At 38.1% G+C, this 22,831-nt stretch overlaps 1 protein-coding gene across 1 annotated transcript; it reads right to left on the bottom strand.

Annotated features, from left to right (window-relative positions):
* Window positions 1–13,383: 13,383 nt before the first annotated feature.
* LOC121380761 (rho-related GTP-binding protein RhoA-D-like) lies at window positions 13,384–17,977 on the bottom strand. Its single transcript, XM_041509725.1, has 2 exons — window positions 17,629–17,977; window positions 13,384–13,929 (listed from the first exon to the last, which is right to left on the bottom strand). The coding sequence occupies exons 1-2, from the start codon at window positions 17,782–17,784 to the stop codon at window positions 13,504–13,506; spliced, it is 582 nt and encodes a 193-aa protein (XP_041365659.1). The 5' UTR covers window positions 17,785–17,977; the 3' UTR covers window positions 13,384–13,503.
* Window positions 17,978–22,831: the final 4,854 nt, after the last annotated feature.

The raw sequence follows: 22,831 nt of genomic DNA, 5'->3' as shown, positions 1-22,831 counted from the left end.
TAATAACCTTTCTGCTATTGTAACATGTTTCTGACAAGATTACACATTGAATACATTTTATTACTTAGAATATCAGTATTTGTATACGCAGTGTGTTTTTAGCCTCTTAATATTTGTAGTAGCCCAAAATGGATGTTATCTCCAAATAATTTCGTACAAAAAAAAAATCATTAAGAATAAATTCGTCTGAACTACTACAAACACTAGGATGATAAATAAGACATTGCATATACAAACACTGATATTCTAAACATTGAAATTGCATTTAATATTTAATCTTATTCGTCTAAAAGGCTATATTATACCTTACAATAGAATCAAACTCCCTTTTAAATAAGCACTTTATTAGCGGAAATACGACCATTTCTAAATTCGACCGTTACTCGGACACATTCGCTTTCAAGTCGGACGGTGTGATCTAAAATTAGACCGATTTTCACAGATCTTGTTCTCCTGTAGACCGAAAAAGTACCCACATTATTAATCATCTGCATAATGATTGTTCTCAATGTTTTTATTCATTTCTATATCTGCCCTGCTTTGTTGGTTCATCATTTAATTTACTTGATATTGAGTCGGACATTTGTTCGAAATTTAGATTGGGTATACCGGTTATACATATTAGGAATATCTAAAAATAAATAAAAATATATATATATATTAATGTGCTAAATGTTTAGTGTGCTTATAATATTATACTATTAATAATTTGGGGAGGATACAGGATTTTAAAAACTGAAGAGTAGCACTAAGAATTGAATGTCGATTGCGATGTTGGTTGCTGAGCATGCACCGGCCTCGGTGGCGTCGTGGTTAAGCCATCGAACATAAGATTGGTAGATACAAGGTTCGCAGCCCGGTTCCGGCTTCCATCCAGAGCGAGTTTTAAAGACTCAGTGGGTAGGTGTAAGGCCACAACACCCTCTTCTCTCGTTCACTGACCACTAATAATTAACAACTAACCCACTGTCCTGTACAGACAGCCCAAATAGCTGATAGCCCAGGACAGCGTACTTGAACCTTAACTGGATATAAGCACGAAAATAAGTTGAAATGAAATGAAATGCCACAGCCACACCGATGAAATAAGTCTGCATATATGTCAGTAGAATACAGTGATACATGTATCATCCTTGTCGAACATGAGCTGCAAACGGTCGCAAAAAACGTAATATTGATATTACCGAAAACAGTATTGTCATAATTTGTATTTTGAACTGAAACGAAAGATGCACCAATTGATAACCGATACTTACTGATACTTAACGATACTTACCTATAGAAATGGCGAATTAAAGGGACATTCCTGACTTTGTTGCAATGCTATAAAGTTTCCGGCTAATAAAACCTGTTTTAATTGTTAGAATGACAATTTACTTACATTTTCTTGTCCAGAATATCTATATCTGTATATCCAATGTGTTTTTGGTCCCCCAAATGTTCGTAGTAGCTCAATGTGCATTTTTGCCAAATATTTTGTTCGTACGTATCAATTTATTTTCCCCTTCAACCGTCAAATAAAGTCTATTTTTAGACGGAGGATTCCCTTCGACTTGTCATGCATTTGAAGCGCACCACGTGACCTTTTTGTGACGTAGAGCACATGTAAATACCATGCTGCCTTGTCATTTCGTACCCTAGTCATTTCGTACCATTGCAAAAAGTCATTTCGTACCTTAGTTATTTCGTACCATTGTGAGAAGCCTTTCCATACCATAGTCATTTCATACCAGTATATAAAAAACGAATCGACCATAGCATAAAAGCAGTGTTTTTTTGTTTAGTTTTTTAAATTTACTTTGACAGTTTGAAAATCAGAACACATTATTGTGCAGCATATCGTTATTGATTTACCATAACACCTGTCAACTGTTATTTCCATTTTACCTGACAAGAGCCGTATTTGGTATGTACTACTAACGGCCAACTTCGATGTTTTCTGAAATTGGCTCTAATTGACCAAAGTGTGCTTTTTTTTACATTCATAATTAATAAATATGCTAATAATAATAAATAAATAAATAAATATGAACAATTTTTTTCAGTGACCAGCTGAAATGGTCGAATATTACTTATTATTACTTATTATCTTATTTGTTTAAGAAATAAACAATAACAATCACTGAAAACATTGACTACCCTATCGATTACCAAATCAGCCAATTGCTCATGTTTATTACTTAGGCTATATATAAAATGACAATATTTTTCTCTTTTTTTTGCTGATCAGAAACGCCCTTAAATTAACAACAAATTTGTTTCAGTGTATGGTACGAAATGACTTGATCTTTTTTTAGGGACAAAATTAAATATTTAATGATTTATAAAGTCAGTTGCAGGTGGTGTTTGCATCTTATATACGTAATTAGATTGGGTACGATATGACTTTCAATTTTGCAATGGTACGAAAGGACCAAATTAGGTACGAAATGACTAGCAACCGGCCGAAACGACCAGATTCCCATAAAATTGCACCATCACAGTATTATGAGTATAATGCTTGGGTTGGGGCGAGTTGACTAATGGACAAAGTTCCGATCTTTCCAACATCTATAGATCTCTATAGCTATAAGTACAAGTAACCCTAACCCTAAATGCTAGAACGATCAGAAGGCTTGCCAAGCCGAAGCCAATAGAATAGAGACAAGATCAAAAAGTTGTTGAAGTTAAAAAAAAAAAAAAGAACATTATTATGAAATCTTGGAATTGTTATCGGCATCATTTCTACTTGTTTCTTTCAAAATGCGTCCATTCGTATCGCTTAGTTTAACGAAAAAAGAAATTGTAATTCTACTGACTTGTAGGAAACAAATGGAAAGTCGTTGGTAATCAATGCAAAACGTCAATATTAAAAAATAAATAACATTAAAAACGTGCTTTCCATACGGTTCGTCCACTGGACAATTCGTCCACGGACGATTGGTCCACTCGATGACTGCATTTTTTTCGTACATATTAATAGTTATTTCTTTGACATTGTAATCGTTTCTTAACATTATTTTGTGGTATACTATAACCAAAAAAGTAAAATAGAGTTAGAATTCAACATTAATATCAATTTTTTTATTAACTGTTTGTATTCATTATCATGCCCCGGACGATTCGTCCACTGACGATTCGTCCACTCGCTCGTACATTATCTCGCATGTCACGATGTGGTAAATAGGTAATGCAAGCCTCCGCGTCGGAAGACTTTATTACCCCCCCCCCCCCCCATGTCATGTTCTCCTTCAATGGCGTACATTATATCCACTGTACCCTCCCTCGTCACATGTTATCCCCATATGCCTAATAACCTCGAAATAACATAAAAACTCGTTGTCTTCAATTCCAATATAATTAAATGTACATTAAAAAACAATTCAACAAAACAACAAATGTCATTCAAACAACACTTCCAAGCTAACTCTCGATGAAGCTGGACGCTGTCGCCTGTGCTCTCGGCTTGCCCCCCCCCCCCCCCCCCCCCCCCATGGGGGGATTGATTGCAAGCTTTGGATCGCTGCTGAAGTTTCACGTCGCGTACACTGGGTCCGATATTGGTGTACGGCGACTCGGACTCGCAGAAGAGGAAGGGAAGAGAACGGAGGAAGAAGAAACGTGCGCCAGGAGCGGCTCAGGGGGGGGAAGAAAAATGGCGGCTCAACCGCCAGCGGCGGTCCCTTCTGTGTCGCCGCCCCCGGCTCGGCCCAAGATGAAAGGACCAGCTCATCCGGACCCGCCGTCAACACCGAGGGATGTTCTCAACGCGCCGATGTGCGAGACGCCCGCAGACGGACCTCCATCTCCTTCTACGCCACCGCCTACACGTAACTGGCCACTGTCACCAGTCTTGCCAGTTCGGAAGGCGGCGGTCCGGGCAGGAGCCGTTGCAAAGAGGAAGGCCGTCGCTCAGCCGAGCGACCAGCCTGACAAGGCAAGGCCTCCACCTTCACAGGCACCGTCCCCCTCCGACTCGGAAGCCGTCTGGAAAGTTCAGATCGGGAAAATCAGGTCCGGCTTCCTGAAGTTCGTGCAGGGGGACACCTCGGATCCGGCATTACTGATGGGCGGACTAGTGGAACCAGAGCTGAAACAACTGCCTGATGGAAGCGCTTACGAGCTACACACCATCAAGTCTACAGCCGGCAAGACGGGGTTGGTACTAACTCAGCGCCGAGAAGGAGTCTATCGACAAGCGGTCCTAGTTAGAGAGATGGATAGCCATACCATCCACAGGATCGTCAAGGCCCTTTTTGGCAACGACTACCGGAGTGTTATAACCATCCTCGCCGACCAGAGATGGAAGCACTTCATCCCCGCCTTTGCTGGTTCTCCGCTCATCAGTTCGCCGTAGGCCAACCTCCACACCCTAACGGCCTTAACGAGGCCACTCACGTGGACATATAGATTGGACTTTAAACATTTAGACCTTCGTTCAAAATTTTATGTCGAAATTACTTCTTTTTTTTAAATATTATTAAATAGTCCGATCCTCTCTTCTTTCTCTTATTTATTTTTGGACTGTCCTTCTAAAATGTTCCAAATTATATAAATATTCGGCCGAGCAGTCAATTCTTTTCTCTTTTTTTTTGGCTTGTAATTTTTTTTTTTTTTTTTTTAAATATACTATTAACCTTTTTACTAATTGCTATTTTCAAAATTCTGCCCATTTTCAACACTACCTCCCCCCCCCCCCCCCCCCCCTCCCGAGTCAGGCCACCGATCTTATCGGAGGTCGGACTCGGGATGGGCGTGTTCGAAACCCTAGTGGTATATGGGCACGTTAAACTAGTTATCATCATCATCATCATTCAAACAAAGGTGTTGTTTTAGACGCGACTTGATTCAACTTTCCGGATCTCGTTTCACGGACTGCGATTTTTGTGTTTCCGTTGACTGGTGATCGCATTGAGTCAGTTTTGTCGGAATCGAACGAAAGGATCGGCGATCTCCGTAACCCCCCCCCCCCCCCCCCCCCCCCCCCCCCAAAAAAAAAAATTAACAAAAAATACACAAAAAAAAGAACACAAAAAACAAAAACAAACCGCGCACTTACTGAAATGTGCATCTGCTACATCGGGAAACTTTCTCGGATTGAATCATTGCTAAAATTAGGTTGTAGAATCGAACTTTTTGTTGAACTTTGGAATAATTATCTATCAACAATCGGAGAAGTTGGGTCATAACCCCTACCCACTCCCCTATGAAAATCTCAACGGATTTACACGATTTGGAAAAACGACCCTTAGAGACCCAGAATAATCGGAAAATCCGGAAAACTTCCACCCATGGAAATGTACTGGGGAAATAAAAACCCAGTGGACGAATCGTCCGCAATTGATTTTTTGTAGTGGACGAATCGTCTCCGAGTTCCTCAGTGGACGAATTTTCAGTGGACGGATCGTCCGTGGACAAATTGTCCACTGGACGAATCGACTGCATCCCAAAAACGTGTACTCATCGAAGCCATGTTGAATATTGCATTGTGGGAAATTTGTGTTCTCGTCATCACTGCGATCTCTGACCTTCACCTTTCCGTGAGGATTTCAAATAATCGTGTCATGGGGAATCCCGAAAGTATTGTTCTATGTAAGTATTTCAATTTCGCACTTTTCATTGATTTTTTTTACACAAATGTATCACAGGTGAGTTTACTAATCCATATTACTGTCTATTTTATTAGCTTTAAAGTCAGGAATGTCCCTTTAAGCACCTTCTGTAAATGAAAAAGTTGAATGTTTTTCCACTGCTTTTATCCTCATATATTTCCCAAGCATATCCAGACCTCGCCGATTAAGGGGAGCTGTCGTTTTTGCTCCCCGCCATCACTTCCCTAAGACTAGTTCAAGAAGCTTAATTTTTTTTTAAATCTCCATTTAGCATGTGAATTTATATAGAATCAATACGGTAATATCTTAAATTACAACTCGTAACTTAGCGGAGCAATTAATCACTCTCCTCAGTTTTGTTTTTCGCGTCTAGTTCTGCATATTAAGTCCTAATCAGGACATACCAAGTCCTAATTACGAGATGTTAAGTTCTAATTAGAAGTTAGGGTGGGTTTTTTTTTAATATAACGTGGCAGTAATATGCTTCCATATAAATGACTATTTATGATAAATCGTTTTGTAGTTTTGTCCATTCCTGCTCTGTTGTTCGATATCTAACATTCAATCACAATTTATGTTTCTGTTAAGGCTTGTTCTATATATAAATGTAGTTATTTGTGATTTGAAAATGGGCAGAATTTTGAAAATAGCAATTAGTAAAAAAGTTAATAGAATAAATTTAAAAAAAGGAGAAACAGTTATTAGCTAAAAATATAAAGAATTGACTGCTCGGCGAATATTTGTATAATTTGGAGCATTTTAGAAGGACAGTCCAAAATTAAATGAGATAAAGAACAGAGGATCGGACTATTTAATAATATTAAAAAAAAAAAAGTAATTTCGACATAAAATTTTGAACACAGATCTAAAAGTTTAAAGTCCGATCGATATGTCCACGTGATTGGCCTCGTTAAGGCCGTTTGGGTGCACAGCTTATAGGGACGAGATGGGTTGCATCCCGTCAAGAAAACCCCTAGATTGGCAGTCATTAGAGGTTGAAGGTGTAGTGCTGTGCTGAAATACAGATCTTGAGAAGCCGGATCCGTCTGAACGAGATAGAATATCAGACTAGGGTATAGTCCAGTCGTCATGGGTTAGTATAGTGTTGTGGACGGGCCCGACTCCGGAGGATACGAGATGGTATCACTATAAAGCAAAGTAAAGTCTAGAAAAGAGTAGTAGGGGCCGACCCCGCTTCCTATTTTTTCTTAGAGTGGGGCGGTCAATCTTCCAGTGCTGCTAGGACAGGCTCGGACATGTAGAGACTAACGCGAACAACCGTGACGTTCTGCAGAATGGCCGTCATACGAGTCACGAAAAAACAAGTTAACATACTCAGCCGGAGAAATGACGTGGAGGCAAGGAATGTCGCTAAAAAAGAATCCAACCTGGTGGTGCAGGCTGTCGAAACGAGAAGCGTTCCAGCGTTCAATCAGTTCCAATGGCCGCACACATCCCAGTAGAAAACTTCATTTCGCTGGCAAAAACAACGAAATGAAGGATCCCCAAGTCGAGCACACGAAAGCACGTGCAGTGTGCACAAGCGAAACAAACACGTCTTACCGCGTCGAGCTCCAGACTGGGAATGGCTTGTTTAGGTGCCGGTTTCCAACAATAAGACTGACACATAAAACTCACTATACAGTCATTGTAATTAGCGTTAAATGTTTTGAAGGTAGGTAACACAAATATTATGAAATGTTGAACAGTATTCTTCGGTAGATGCGCAATCATGACGGACACGACAACACTGTTTTTCCAAAGTAAACTTGACGTAGCTATGCCTGTTTTATTCGATTGCCGACATGACTATGAGACCAACGCTCACTAAGCAGACAAAAATAAGCAACTTTGTTTCGAAACGTGACTGACTGAACACTCATTTGATTCAACATGTTGTATTTATTTGCATATTTTGCTTCTATTGGTGATAATAAATGAAATATTGAAAAAAACAACACCCCACTAATTCTTGTGTTTATGGTGTTTAAATTTGAAAAATCCAAAATGGCCGACTTCCTGAATGAAAATGGCTAACTTCTGTAAATGTTTACAACGAACTACTGCTATAACGAACCGATGTTCCTGGTCCCTTGCAGTTCGTTATAAGAGTACTTTATTGTATGTATGTATATATATATTGTTATAAATGTGGTTATTAGCTTCGAACATAACAGGCGTATTACTTATGTTTACTTACTTATTACGTACCGAACTAGGTGATTAGAGTCTGCAAAATTATCATACAGGTGCAAACTATGTCATATATGTAAATATATACGTCAATGTAATATGCATATTGTCACGGACGACAGACAATCATAATAACATGCCGATGTACATTCAGCATGTTATAATAATAATATATGTAACTAAATATTTCGATTCTGTGATAGCATATTCGAAACGTGTCTTACAATATGTATCCAGTCTCTTCTTGGAAAACAATATAATATCTAATTTGCAATCTGGATTTAGGTCTGGTGATTGTACATTGTATCAATTGACCGATCTTTATAATTTTATTTTACAAACATTGGATGAGGGCAAAGAAGTCAAAGCGGTATTCTATGATATTAGTAAGGCTTTTGATCGTGTGTGGCATAAAGGATTATTATATAAATTACAGACTAAGGGAATTAGTGGAAGACGTTTACTGTGGTTTGAAAGTTACTTAGAAAAACGAATGCAAAAGACTGATCAGTGGCGTAGCCGGGGGGGGGGGGGGAGAGGAGGGGGGCATGCCCTCCGCCCCAATCCCGGGAAATTTAGGTGTGATCAGTGGCGTACTCGATATCATTGTTTACTTGGCTGTCAGGTGCCCCCCCCCCCCCCCCCTACAAAATCCTGCCTACGTCACTAACTGTGATCAATGGGTTTAAATCTGATAATAAGCCTATTTTGGCAGGAGTGCTTCAGGGATCAGTGCTAGGACTACTTTTGTGTTTAGTTTATATAAATGATATAGTGGAGAATATTGAGAGTAATATTAAATTATTTGCAGACGACACTTCTCTCTGTGTAGTTTTAGATGATTATCAAGTAGGGTGTCGTACAATAAATTTGGATCTTAGTTTGTTATCAAGCTGTGCAGAGAAGTGGCAGGTTAAATTTTCACCAGAATACCCCAGAATCAATCACATTTTCTAGAAAGATCCACAAGCAGATCCAACCAGATATATTCTTAGGAGATTCAAAAATAACTGATGTAAACAGTCATAAACATCTTGGTCTTACATTCCAAATGGACGGCCAATGGCATTGCCACATAGAACAGCTTGTTTATAAAGTTAGCCAATGATAAATTGTCTCCGTAGTTTAAAGTATCGTCTAAAATGAAAAACACTAGAAACATTATATAAATCTTTTATTTTTCCAGTATTTGACTATTGTGATTATATTTGGGATAATTGTACAGAAGCCCATGCAAATATATTAGAAACACTTCAGTTGGACGCCCTTCGTACAATATGTGATGCTGTTAGGGGGACAAGCCATGAGAAAACTTATAGCGAAACTGGATTCAGTCCTTTAAACCAACGTCGTGTATTTCATAAAATATGTACCTTTTATAAAATGGTTAAAGGCATAACTCCACAGTATTTATCATCGCTGGTACCCCAAACAGTTTCTGGAAATCACTCACTCCGTAATGCTGACCAATTGCAATATATTGACTCTAGAACAGAATTATACAGAAAATCGTTTTTACTCTCAGAAGTTCGTGAGTGGAATAGTATTGATGAAAATATAAGACAAATAGAATCTTTTAGAAAATTTAAAAATTGTATATCCCCGCAGATAAATGGGTTAAATAAAAAAAAAATTAGAATTCGGATCACGCTTAAATCAAATAATTCATTGTAGACTTCGTTTAGAATGCAGTGACCTCAACGCTCATAGATATACAAGACATATTTATGATAATTCCATTTGTAGTTGTGGACACCTATATGTTACATTTCCTATTTGTCTGTCCTCTATATGATAACATTCGTACAACAATGTATTTTTATAATGGTGGTTTTGATCTCCATACAGTGCTATATGGTAATAATGATTACCCTCTGGACCTTAATTTACGTATAGCAGAATCTATTCATAATTTTTTCGAATTGTCAAAACGCTTCACGTTTTAATTTCTTAAAGCCATTTATCCTACATCACATTGTCACTTGCAAGTTTGGCTGCTGTACTGTGGGCGGTGGGCGAGAATCACTGATGTAAGTTAATCTTAGGACATTGGGTATATTTATGTACGTGGGTACGTGTACGCATGGACAAGTATATTAATTTAATGGTCATTTAGACTTGTTTTTATGTTTGAGTACAAATTATGTAATTGTTTCTAATTCTCTGAAGAACATGTCAACTGATATATGTGTATATTATAAATTGTATGTAACAATGTATGTGTGGAGAGGCATTAATATAGGCCAATGGCCTGTTTGCCAGTCCATTTCTTTTGTGAAATAAATATTGTTTAAACTATATGCGAGCTCCCATTAAAAAAATACATACGGTATATAAAAAATTTTTAAATTATTTATTCAATTTTTTTTAGGTGGGTGGGGAGGATGGCTAATTTTTTTCTGAATTAAAAAAAGCCAGTAATCTGGATAACAACGTTTATTGATATTAGTATTCTGGGGCGTAGCCTGAGACGAAAAAACGCCGAGGTAAACCTAGACCTGTAAAATAAATATCAGTGTCATGAGAAAAATAAAATAAATCTGGGGAAATTCCAGACGAGGCAGGCGTCTCATGCTGGCCACGCCATTAGTATTAGTACCAAACAGCTATACTGGGTTCACATTTTTACATGGATTACAACGAATATTACGAGTAGAAGGATGGAAATACAAGGTGAAAAGCTTCCAGACCAGCTCATTTTGTCCGAACATATTCATCGTTTTTACCCAAATGTGAAGATTTTTCTCTCCAGCACATTGGGGTTAGGGACGTGGAGTGTGTGTGTGTGTGTGTGTGTGTGTGTGTGTGTGTGTGTGTGTGTGTGTGTGTGTTGGCACTTGACCACACTGACTCCCGCCTCATCTGTGATATAGAGAATAATACATGAGTGGCCGTTAGATACCATCTATCTTACAACGAGTTGTTTTAAAATGTATCTAACGAGCGAAAACTTACGCGTCACAGACAAATGTTTATCAGTTTAACTATACGTCACAGTGTAATTGATTTCGATATTGCTGTTTTTCATTGGATGTATGACATTGGTGACCTGGTCATCACCTAGGAACAGCCAATCGTATGTCTTGAAATTGTTAACACACGTACATGTGTTAACAAGTATGTGTTATCAAAAATAACGAATGATGTTCTCACCAACAGAAGAAAGTACATCAACAAGTACATTGTGCAAATAAACTCACTGCTGCCAGATTAGCAATAAATTAAAGGCGATCTCTACACGTTCAGACAAAATAGCACATACCTTGTTTTTGTAATTTTGTTTTTGTAACTTTTATTTTCTTTTGTTTAGATTTTTTATGGGTTTTTGTGCTCCCATCTCCAATCTCGAATCTCGGGTAAAGTGTGACTGCTAGTAACACGTAACATTGCTATAATAGTCTCGTCTGCTCTAAGCAGTGTTCACAAGCCAATGTATCATTCCGTATAGACAGTAAACAGGCGCGGATCTAGGATTTTGAATAGAGGGACAGGGGCGGCTTCAGTTTTTGTTTGTTTTTGGGGTTTTTAGGGTGGGGCGTCCAACGTTCAAAAAAAGAACTCTACTTGATAATAATAATAATAATAATAATAATAATAATAAATAATAATAAGTAAATTATACTCGCTTGAGGCGCTTGTGTCGTAGCAGGATCGAACCACATCGGTGGATCTATTCAGCTGAGTTTTTTCTCGTTCCAACCAGTTCACCACAACTGGTCAAAGGCCGTGGTATGTACTTTCCTGTCTGTGGGAAAGTGAATATAAAAGATACCTTGCTGCATTGGGGGAAATGTAGCGGCTTTTCTTTGATGATTACGAGTCAGAATTACTTAATGTTTGACATTCAATAGCCGAAGATTAATTAATCAATGTGCTCTAGTGGTGTCGTTAAACAAAACAAACTTTAACTAAATTATAACTTTCAAATAATAATATAGGAGAACTGCTTACACAGACTAGAAATCACAAGGGATAATGGACGAATAACAAGAGTTTGCTGCCTTTGTTTGGATATATTCAACTGGTTGGGCCTTTTAATGACTGAAATTACATATTAAATACATCTTCTTGTTTACATTAGCCAGGATTATGTATAGGGGTCACCCACCATGTGGGGAGTAGACAACCACATTGTCTACGAGTCGTGTTATGGGGCGACATATTGATATAAAAACGTGACTGTATGTTAATCATGTTTTTGATCGTCATAATCTACACCAATTACAAGACGGGGGTGGGGGTGGGGGTGGGGGTGGGGGTGACTGTGCCCCTAGTACTGGAGTAAAACCTCAAATTCGGGCAAAAATGATAGAGGTAATCGGGCAAAATGTACTAGCCTGAGACCTTTTTACCATGTATTTCCATCATTCTACCCTCAAAATTAGTTGTAATCTCTGTTGTAAAAAAAAAAAAAAAAAATGTGTAGTGGCTCGTTTGGAACCCTATATAGCTGTTTGGCAGAAATGTTAATATGAATAAATGCTGTTATCCAGATTCGAGCATTTTCGTTTAATTCGGGCAAAAGCCAGCCAGCCCCCTGCATGAGCATGGGTCGACCTCATCTTTGTAGTTGTCCAAACTTTATTTTACTTTTATTCCAAATTAGGATCACCAAAAAAACATTCAATATAACGGCACTGATGTTCTAAACAAGAAAATGCCTTTAATGTGCTATTTTAATCCTTAAAAAAGTTCTAACTTCTGTTCGTTGGAAACATGTGTCGACAGTGGCAAACTCAGGGCAGTGGCCTCAATTGTTTGTATTTTCTGTTTTCTTTTAGCAAACCTGGGCCCAGTTTTACAAAACATCGTAAGCCTAGTTGTGCGCGTAAACGTAAATCTACGACTAAACCACAATTTTTATTACTATTATAGTACAACAAAATTAATATAGTTTAAAATACATATATTTCATTTTCTTTTGTCCTTAAAATGCTCCATCTTCTATAATGATGTAATTTTCTGCGTGAAATAGATGCCAAACACATATAAATGTATGACCGGCATAACAGCTAGTCGCAGACGTAAACTTACGATGTTTTGTGAGATAGGCCCCTGCTGCCTCATTATCAAATACATAGAAAACTTAATTGCGTCTTTTCTCTGTTTCCTTTATTCTTTCTTTCTTTCTCTTTTCAATAATATTTATTTCTGTTCATATTTAAATTGAAAAAATAAATGGAGAAGGCCTAGTAAGTTGTATAAGTTGTGCCAAATCCATTTGTAAAAAAAAAAAATGTTTCAATCAAATCAATTATTTATACTGCATCAAACGGGAAAATGTTGCAACCTTTTCGAATAATGTTTGTATACTCTACATAATTTCAGGGATTCTTAAACATTTATAATATACCTATCATGATTATATAACTCTCCCGTATTCTAGTGACTTCCCGTGCTCTCTTACACACCCTCCCCCCCCCCCCCCCCCCCCAATTTAAGAAACACTGCTCTAGGCGAACAAGCAATTGTCTAGGGAGCCCAAATTTGGGTAATAATGATTTAAGAGTTAGACTGGAATTTTAACATTGGCGTAGCCAGGATTTCATCCACATTGGGAAGTTGGGGGTGGGGGTGTTATCCATACTATATATGAGTCGTGTTATGGGGATAATACTAAAGGTGGTGGGGGTGGGGGATTAAAACGAGATGGCCCCCATGCGTCCCCTCCCCAACACTCACTCCCCGCGGCTACGCCAATAGCGTTTAACAATTTGATCTACAACAATGTACACCCCTTTGCTGGTTTCTTAACCGCGTAGGACATGGCTATTCTCGTTGCCGTCTCAAACACCGTCTGAACACCGTTCTGTGTTTTAGAAGAGCACTCCAGGTAGGCGCTGACGCCGAGACGAGTCGCCATTCTCCGTCCATCTTCGCTTGTGATCGGTCTCTGGCCGTACTTGGCCAGATCGGCTCTCACTGTACGGCTGTTAATAAGATCTTTTTTGTTTCCAACTAAAACGATCGGCACTTTCTCTAAATGATGTGCTATTTCCGGTTTCCATCTCTCTGCAGCGTTTTCCAAGCTGTCTGGACAGTCGAACGAAAAGCAGATGATCACCACGTGGCTGTGCGTGTAAGAAAGTGGGCGGAGCCTGTCATATTCTTCTTGGCCGGCGGTATCCCACAGCTCCAGTTCTACCTGCAGATATAAATATTCAGAATTAAAGAAGAATCAAAACTGCAATAGAGAGTTCTTAGTCAGTTTGAATTTTTAATAATAATAATAATAATAATAATAATTTAAAAACCCCCACCAAAATTCGACCGTCGTGTAGGCCTATATAGCAAGTTAAGTGACAAAGATTGCGGCTTCCATTGCCATTGTATTTATGGAATTCATCTTTGTACATAATATTTAACACGAATTATGTGAGGTACTCGAAGGCAGTCTACTGGACCTGAGTGCAAAAAGATCCTTGCGAAGTGTGGCATCGGGTAAGTACAATTCAAATGGGAAGAAGCGATCAGAACGATCGAAAAACTGTTGAAATACACACACACACACACACACACACACACACACACACACAGAGAGAGAGAGAGAGAGAGAGAGAGAGAGAGAGAGAGAGAGAGAGAGAGAGAGAGAGAGAGAGAGAGAGAGACGCACACACACACACACACACGGAGAGACCAAGAGACACAGAGAGAGATACACACACAGAGAGACAGAGGGACAGATAGAGAATCGAGGATCAGAACCAAATAGTACGAGGTAGCGGTAGTTCGAGGTGACTGTGGTTCGAGGTAAACACAATTTAGTTGTTGGTGAAAATCTCAAGATATAAACACATTGGGCTGTCTGTCCAGGACAGTGGGTTAGTTGTTAGTTGTTAGTTGGTTAGTGGTTAGTGAGAGAGAAGAGGGTGTAGTGGCCTTACGTCTACCCATTGAGCCCTTAAGAACTCGCTCTGGGTTGGAGCCGGTATCGGGCTGCGAACCCTGTACCTACCAGCCTGTAATCCGATAGCTTAACCACTGCGCCACCGAGGATGGTCGTTGTCTGCCCATGCTACGCAGGGTTCAGAGGAAACTCGTTAAATGTTTCCATTATCAGCAAGGGATCGTTTATACCAATCTGGTCTACCAGTGGGGCTGGTTTTAATCAGATTGCTTTTATATACACCATCCCAGAGACAGGATAGCACTTATCACGGCCCTTGATATACCAGAGGAATGGCATGGTTCGGGCATGAAAACTGAAAGATTTACTCATACATTTTTGTTGTTATAGTAGTTTTGGGGGGGGGGGGGGGGGGGCGATTTGTTTTTTAAAGCAAAAGGTGATTTTTTTTGTTTTAAAGTAAACGGTCACACCTTACTCATTTTTGTTAGGATCGATCCCTGTCAGTGGGCCCATTGGGCTATTTCTCGCTCCAGCCAGTGCACCACGACTGGTACATCAAAGGACGTGGTATGTGCTATCCTATTTATGGAATGGTGCATATAAAAGATCTCTTGCTGCTAATCGAAAAGGGTAGCCCATGAAGTGGCGACAGCGGGTTTCCTCTCTAAATATCTGTGTGGTCCTTAACCATATGTCCGACGCCATATAACCGTAAATAAAATGTGTTGAGTGCGTTGGTAAATAAAACATTTCCTTCCTTCCTTCCTTCCTTCCGTCGGTGGTTCCGCTGGGTTGTTTCTTGCTCCAGTTAGTGCACCACGATTGTTATATCAAAGGCTATATCAACTGGTGGGGCCACTTAACGACTGAAATTACATATTAACAAAGGCTATCCTGACACTAAAGGTAAACAACAGGCATGTCTGCCCTTACCACGACATTTAATATGTCTGTCGCGAAAACACTGGGTTAAACGGGAAATAACCTAAACGACCAATTGTAGGTGTACGTGCGTAGGTACATGCGTATGTTCGTACATATGTGCGTGTTCTTATGTATATTTGTCGGAGGTGGCCGAGTCCATCCGACAAAGATGTTATAAATGCTAATTTGCAAACGGTCCAATGTGTTTTACCTACCATATGATAGAATATATCTAGATTCGTTTACGAGTCATGCGTCACATCAGGAAATGATATGTCCAGAACATACGAGATTCATTTCAATTTCTAGCTTGTAACAATAACACTGGGCCCAGTTTCACAAAACATCGTAAGCCTTGTTTTGCACGTAAACGTAAATCTACGACTAAACCACAATTCTTATACTGTTATAGTTCAATAAATATAGTTAGCAGAATACACATTTGATTTCCTTGTTGTCCGTAAAATACTCCACCAGCTTCCGTAATGGTGTAATTGTATGCGTGAAATAGATGTCAGACACATGTAAACATATGACCGGTAGATCCGTAAATCGCACATGTAAACTTACGATGTTTTGTGAAATTGGCTCCAGGCTTATATTGCCATTATTTGATATAATTTGCTTATAATAACTGTTCATCGTCACATAAAACACATTCTCCATTTTAACGCTCAGGGCACCATCCCATTCTTTATGTTACATAGTATATAATATGTTTTAATAAAACTAAACGACAAAACCGTAATACATAATCAGGGCCGAATCTCTGTACAATGCAGAGTCTAATAGGCATTTGGCAAAATAGCGGTCGATTCCATGAAACTATCTATAGGAAGACTGCCACTCCCGAGGAGATCTTTTACTGAAGATTCCATCCCTCTTGCACCGCCACAAAGAGGGCTGACCCCAGACTAGTTTACTAACTCAAAACTAGCATGGACAGAGCTCATTAGAATAAGTACAGCTGTGAAAGCTTGCACTCATGAATCACTGTCAAAACAGTTATGATATCAGGTGTTCGCGAAAAGGTGAGCATATTCTGCCCGCCCAGTTGCTCCCGTCATGAGTACTGCCACCATAGCTGTCAGGTTATGTAACTTCATCTAAAACTATGAACAAATAATAAATGTGCAAGAGAAGAAAAAAAGAGAGAGAGAAAAGTATGCACAAGTGCCAAATATAGAATAGCATTGATCAGCCATCTTTAAAACCATGGCGACACATTGGTGTTTTGCATGAGAGCAGTTGACGATAACTGTTGCTAGGATTAACACAGAAGTTCAGTTTTGAAATTCCGAAACAGAAAGTAGAAATTTCTACGAAGAATATCTTCCTAGAATAATACCGTTACATACTCTGTACAAAAAAATGTATTGTACTTTGGACATAAGAAATAGATGCATACTCTATATCATTCATTTCTTTTAAAATTTTACCACAAAATAAACCCATGAGAGCCTCAGACCAAAACCGAATACATGTACATGTACTTTGTAGGACCTAAAGTTGAAAACATCGAACAGTATGTCAGTGCATGCATGAAAACATGATTGTTCATGTGACAATCTGTTTTCTTTGTGTGAATCGTAATGTTAATTTGTACAAACTTTATTTTACTGTTGGATGTCAAACTAGACATATAGATATAAAAGCTTTTTCATTTAAATACTGTTTTTCATGGCGTTTAATTATTTTGCTTTATATCACATATATACATCTATATTAATCTTAGGGCCTAATTTTACATCGGTGGTTGTTTTTTTGTTTTTGTCTTTTTTTTATAAATGTTATATTAAATATAATTAAACTCAAGAAAAACTTTGCTCTCTTGCTACATAGATCTTAATATAAAATAGTTCAGGTTTTAAAACAAAATATTTATACAATTTACCTACAAAAAAAAAGAGAAAAGAAATGAAAAGATTGAGCTTACCTACCTTTCTACGCTAATTTTTCTGACTTATGTAATCTAAACCACACATATTATTCTGTTTTGCCTAAGTTACGTCACATATCTGTATGAATAAAAATCCATAGCAACGGTAAACACTAACAAAACAAATTTACCTGTTTGTTATCGACGGTGATGGAGCTGATGCTGTTTTCGAAGATCGTAGGGACATACGTCTCGGGGAAGGTGCCGTTGCAGAACACCGTCAACAGACACGTCTTTCCAGACCCCCCGTCTCCGACGACAACTAGCTTGTACCTGTCCAGGGTCATGTTATGAACTCTGTACGAGTCTTATCTCTTACAACAGTCTTCTGCGTGTGTTCTGCTTCGAACTGTGATAGGTTTATTGAGTATTAAAACAAAACTTCACTAAAATAGTTATTTTAATTTGTACTAGCTGTACAAAGTCTTCCGCATTGCACCGGTGTCGGTTACCGATATCGAAAGCTACATGGCTTATCGAGTGTCGTTCACCGGTCATGCTACAATGACTGTTTTCAGTCATGTGGATTCCTTTGTATAATGTGTCGTCGTTACAGTACTTGTATGTCCATGCTACAGAGACCTTATAGAAATAAATATTTAAAGAAATATTATTGCACATAACCTTCGATTAACAAACATATACCAATATGTTATAATTAAAATCCAAACATGATAGTAGTAGGCCCTTATACTACTCATGACACTACAGTTAACTTGGAATTATTTAATTTACTATGTATGAAACTTCGTCAAATTGCAACATCATAATCCATGTTTTTACCCTGTTTTATTACATACATGTTGTATATACTGTTTATACTATTACGTATTGTGACCATTTCTTGCGAAATGTGTAAGTTTCGTTTCAGTCAAAGGCTAATTAATTACATCTGTGATAAAGTAATTGATTCATTTTATGATTGAGGCGTTTGTAATGACACAAAAAGAAATGGGGAGGGGAGAGCCAAGTTTTCTTCTTTTTAAAAAAAAAAATAGGTCTATACTACCCTGTCTGTGGGCAAGTGCATATAAAAGAACCCTTGCTGCTAATCGAAAAGAGTACCCCATGAAATGGCGACAGCGGGTTTCCTCTTTCTATCTGTGTGGTCCTTAAACTTATGTCTGACGCCATATAACCGTAAATAAAATGTGTTGAGTGCGTCGTTAAATAAAACATTTCTTTCTTTCTATTGATAATTGTTTATATTGCTAAGTATAACTATGTTGTCGTTACTTCGGTCGGTTTTGTTTAAAAATAGAACTAAACAGTTCCCCGACGCATAGGAAAATATTTAAACTGAACACGACTGTTTCGTCAAAGATACATTGCACATTATCAGACTGAAACTTACAGTTATATTTTTGTTTGTTTTGTGTTTTATTAGACTATTTATTGTTGGTACATCTGGTATGTTCTTGGTTGCCCTAGTGTCTACAAAAACTCAAAAGTCTGTTTTTACCTTTTAGAAAGTGAAATTTTGTTTTGTTTAACGACACCACTAGAGCATTGGTTGATTAATCATCGGTTGTTGGATATCAAACATTTGGTAAGTTTCGATAATTGTCTTAAAGGAAACCCTCTACATATATTCATTAGCAGCAAGGGATCTTTTATATGCACTTACCCACAAATAGCGTTTTGATATACCAGTCGTAGTGCACTAGTTGGGACAGGTAAAAAAGCAATCAGAGAATAGGTCGACTCAGGTGATTCGATCCTACGACCCAAACATCTCACGCTAGATCCAGCCCTACCATAGGCGTACGGGCTTCCATTTTTGTAGAGGGGGTGGGGGGGGGGGGCAGGTTGGCTTTTGCCCGAATTAAATAAAAATGCCCGAATCTGCATAACATTTATTCATATTAGCATTATTACCACATATTGCCCGAATATCTGTATCATTTTTGCTCGAATTCGAAATTTTGCTCTAGCACTAGGGGGCAGTTGCCCCCACCCGCCCCCCTGTCTCGTACGCTTATGAGACGTACACCTTTTAAAATACACTTACTGAATTATCACGATGTGTGACAAGAAGTTAAAATTATACAAATATAAGCATGCAATCGTCCCCATGTCATATTTGAACATCATAGGTGTGAAATATCGGATCTACATGAATATGTACTCATAAATAAATTTAATTTAATTAAATGCTAAATTCTTTGTTCAAATATAAATGTATGTGTATATATATATATTAAATAGTTAACAGAGTGTATAAAAACGTTTTTTGTTTATTCATATTTCTTGTCTTGCCGAAAGGTAAAATGTAGAATCAGACAGGAAACCCGCTTTCGCTCCTAAAATGCACGTAAAATGCACCTAAGAACACCAATTTAATTAAAATTAGCTCCACTATTACATGTGGATTTAACAGCAGCCCGTTGGCGCTCATGTCTAGTTGACCAATCAAAACTTTACTTGCAAAATCATGCCAGTGATTTGAAAAGAATTTGAAAACATTCGGGATTATGCCGAGGGTATACGAAATGATTCGGGTGAATTACGAAGTATGCCGGAAACTAATTTCAATGTAAAATTTTATATAAAATTCGTTTCAAAACGAAAAAACAAAAAACGTCATGGTATAGCCATAAAATCTGTTTATACCAGTATACAATCCAGAGTTTATTACTGCACTTTTCCCCCTGTTTTTTTTTTTTAATGTTGAAATAGACCAACAAGTTCACCTATTGCATAAATAGTCTCGCCCGACATTTTTAGAATTTGTATGCTCCCGAATAACGCTATAAAAGGCGAAGTGTAATTGGTCGATATTTAAATTGTTATTTCCTCCCCTATCCCCCACCCCTTCCTGCCCCGGAACCACCCACTGGCCTTGTCAGAGGATGGATCCGTGGTAGGCGTGCCTGAACCTTTATTGGATATGGGCACGTAAATAGAGTTCCCGTCCCAGTTCCTGTAAATTGTTATTTATAGATGAAATGTCACCTGGACATGGGAGTCCATGCAATGCTGTTAGATCTACTGGTATATACCAGTAGAGCTAATTTTAGTCAGATTGCTAAGAACACAGTCATACAGTTAAAAGTATAACTCGCGGATTTCCGTGATATGTATATTAATCACTATTGTACATGTTCCTGGTCCATGTCGGTATTTTATCAAATCGAACATGACTAAGTTTTCCCCGTAACGTTATTCATGAGCATGCACGTTTATAAAATCGAACATGACTAAGTTTTCCCCGTAACGTTATTCATGAGCATGCACGTTTACATTGACATTATGTATTCACTATGTATCCGTTTTCACATTCCTTCAGTAAATTCCATTTGCATTCCTTCTTTGAACGATAGAAGTTTATTTTAACATTTTGTTGTAGTTTTCAGAGAAAGGTTATGCAAATTATTTTCTAGTCTTAATTACTAATAAATTTCTAGCACACACAAATAGTGTTGAGTGTGATTTGAATATGTAATTGATTTACATGTATTGTTTTTAATAATTGCATGGGATATGTTTTTCTTGCACACCCGTTGGTGAAAACATTATTTGTTATTTTTACTAACACATACTAATAACACACATACATGTGATAACAATTTAAAGACCTACGACTGACTATTCCAAAACGTTGACCAGGTCGCCACTGCTATACTATCCAATGATGAAAACCCCCAACAACAATCGAAACTGATTGCTCTGTGACGTATAGGTTAACCTGAAACTGATTACTGTGTTTCCACACTAATGTCCCCTACCCGTTTCAAACATGCCCCTCTTTAACTATCCATAATTATTTAAATTTGATGTAACTTTAATACCCATTGAATAAGAGACATTTAAAGGGACACACCCTAGTTACGTTTATTTGTTAACCATTACGGCGTTGTTTTTCGCTATTAAACCCCATTTTTCACAAATAAAATTGCACTTTACTTACATTTTATTACTTAGAATACACATTTCCATTCACCTGAAGTGCTTTTTGGTAATCCTGATGTTTGTAAAACCACGAAATGCATTTTTTGCATTTTTTCACAAGACGTGTTGTCGAGAAAAAACCGTTAAGAAAGCGAGGTCCAATCTATTTTTAGAGGGGATATTTCCATTTCAGTGTCACAGACGTTGGTATATCACGTGACCGTTATCATTTTGGTTCGGTTTGTTTTCTCGTGCACGGTTCGCGCAATCAACATCCGATTTGTTGTTGTTCATTTGTGAGATTTTTCTTCACAGTTCGTGAACATTTTCAGTAACAATAAAGTTCAGACAAGTAAGTGTCTCAATACAAAACGTTACAAACCCTTAAAACCAATAATTTTGCTAAGTCTTACAATATCTGGAGAGGGGATACAACCAGGACAGAACAGTTGGAACATGTCCAGGAGAGGTGAAACGAACGCACCCCAAGTCTGTGAAATTTGTCGTGACGTAGGCATTGTTGTGCTTCGAGCGACATCTACCGGTGACATCAGACTACTAACTTTCAAAATTATTTCAAGCAATTGGGACATGAGGATACCCATGGTATTTATCGATATAAAACCTGCTTTTTCACTCCATTTGATAAAAACGTGATCTAAGTGTGTTACAGGTTTGTAGATTAACCAAATTATAATTTATTTTCGCTGGATGGAACTAGGGTGTGCGGCTTTAAATGCAGACCTGTATTATATGTAAACTATTACAATTTTAAAGAACTTCCTCCACGAGGTGGGGTGGGGGATGGGGGAGGCAGGCAGTTAGTAATGCGTCATGATATCTGTATCAAGTGTCATGATTTATGATTGGTGTGCATGTTACATATCATTGCTTCATGACATGATGCAGTCCTTGTTTTTTGAAAATTATAGCCGAGTGGAAAATCGCACACCTCAATATGCTAAGGAGAGTGAAAAATCACTCTCTAAAATAAATAAAGTAAACAGTGTAGCTCCTATTTGATTTTGACTTGTACGTCTACAAAATTGTCTATTAAACCAGTATTTCCCGATTTGTTCAACAAAGAGAAATACCAGTTTAACGACTGCATGGAAGCCACTGCAATGTTTTTAATTTGTATTGTTTTAATAAAAGGACCTTCCTATCAGCTAAATGAGTTATGGAAACTGTTGATTTTTGTAAATAGTGGAAATAAATATACCCATCTATTTTACGTGCACCGTTTGTTGAGTGTAACGTGCGCTGCTTTTCACACTCGTCAGATTGAAATTACGTGCGCTGTACAAGCGCGATCGCACCCGCGCACCTTAAAATGCAAGGCCTGGGTATGAACATATTGCTCACCACTGAACCTCCACAAATCTGCATCTTCATTCGTCTCAGATATTCAAAATTACATTTAGAATTGATGTAGCATTAATA

This window comes from Gigantopelta aegis, chromosome 9 (genome assembly GCF_016097555.1).
Source record: "Gigantopelta aegis isolate Gae_Host chromosome 9, Gae_host_genome, whole genome shotgun sequence".
Classification (NCBI taxonomy): Eukaryota; Metazoa; Mollusca; class Gastropoda; order Neomphalida; family Peltospiridae; genus Gigantopelta; species Gigantopelta aegis.
The sequence above is the reverse complement of the archived record's forward strand: the minus strand, read 5'-3'. Positions and strand labels throughout refer to the sequence as shown.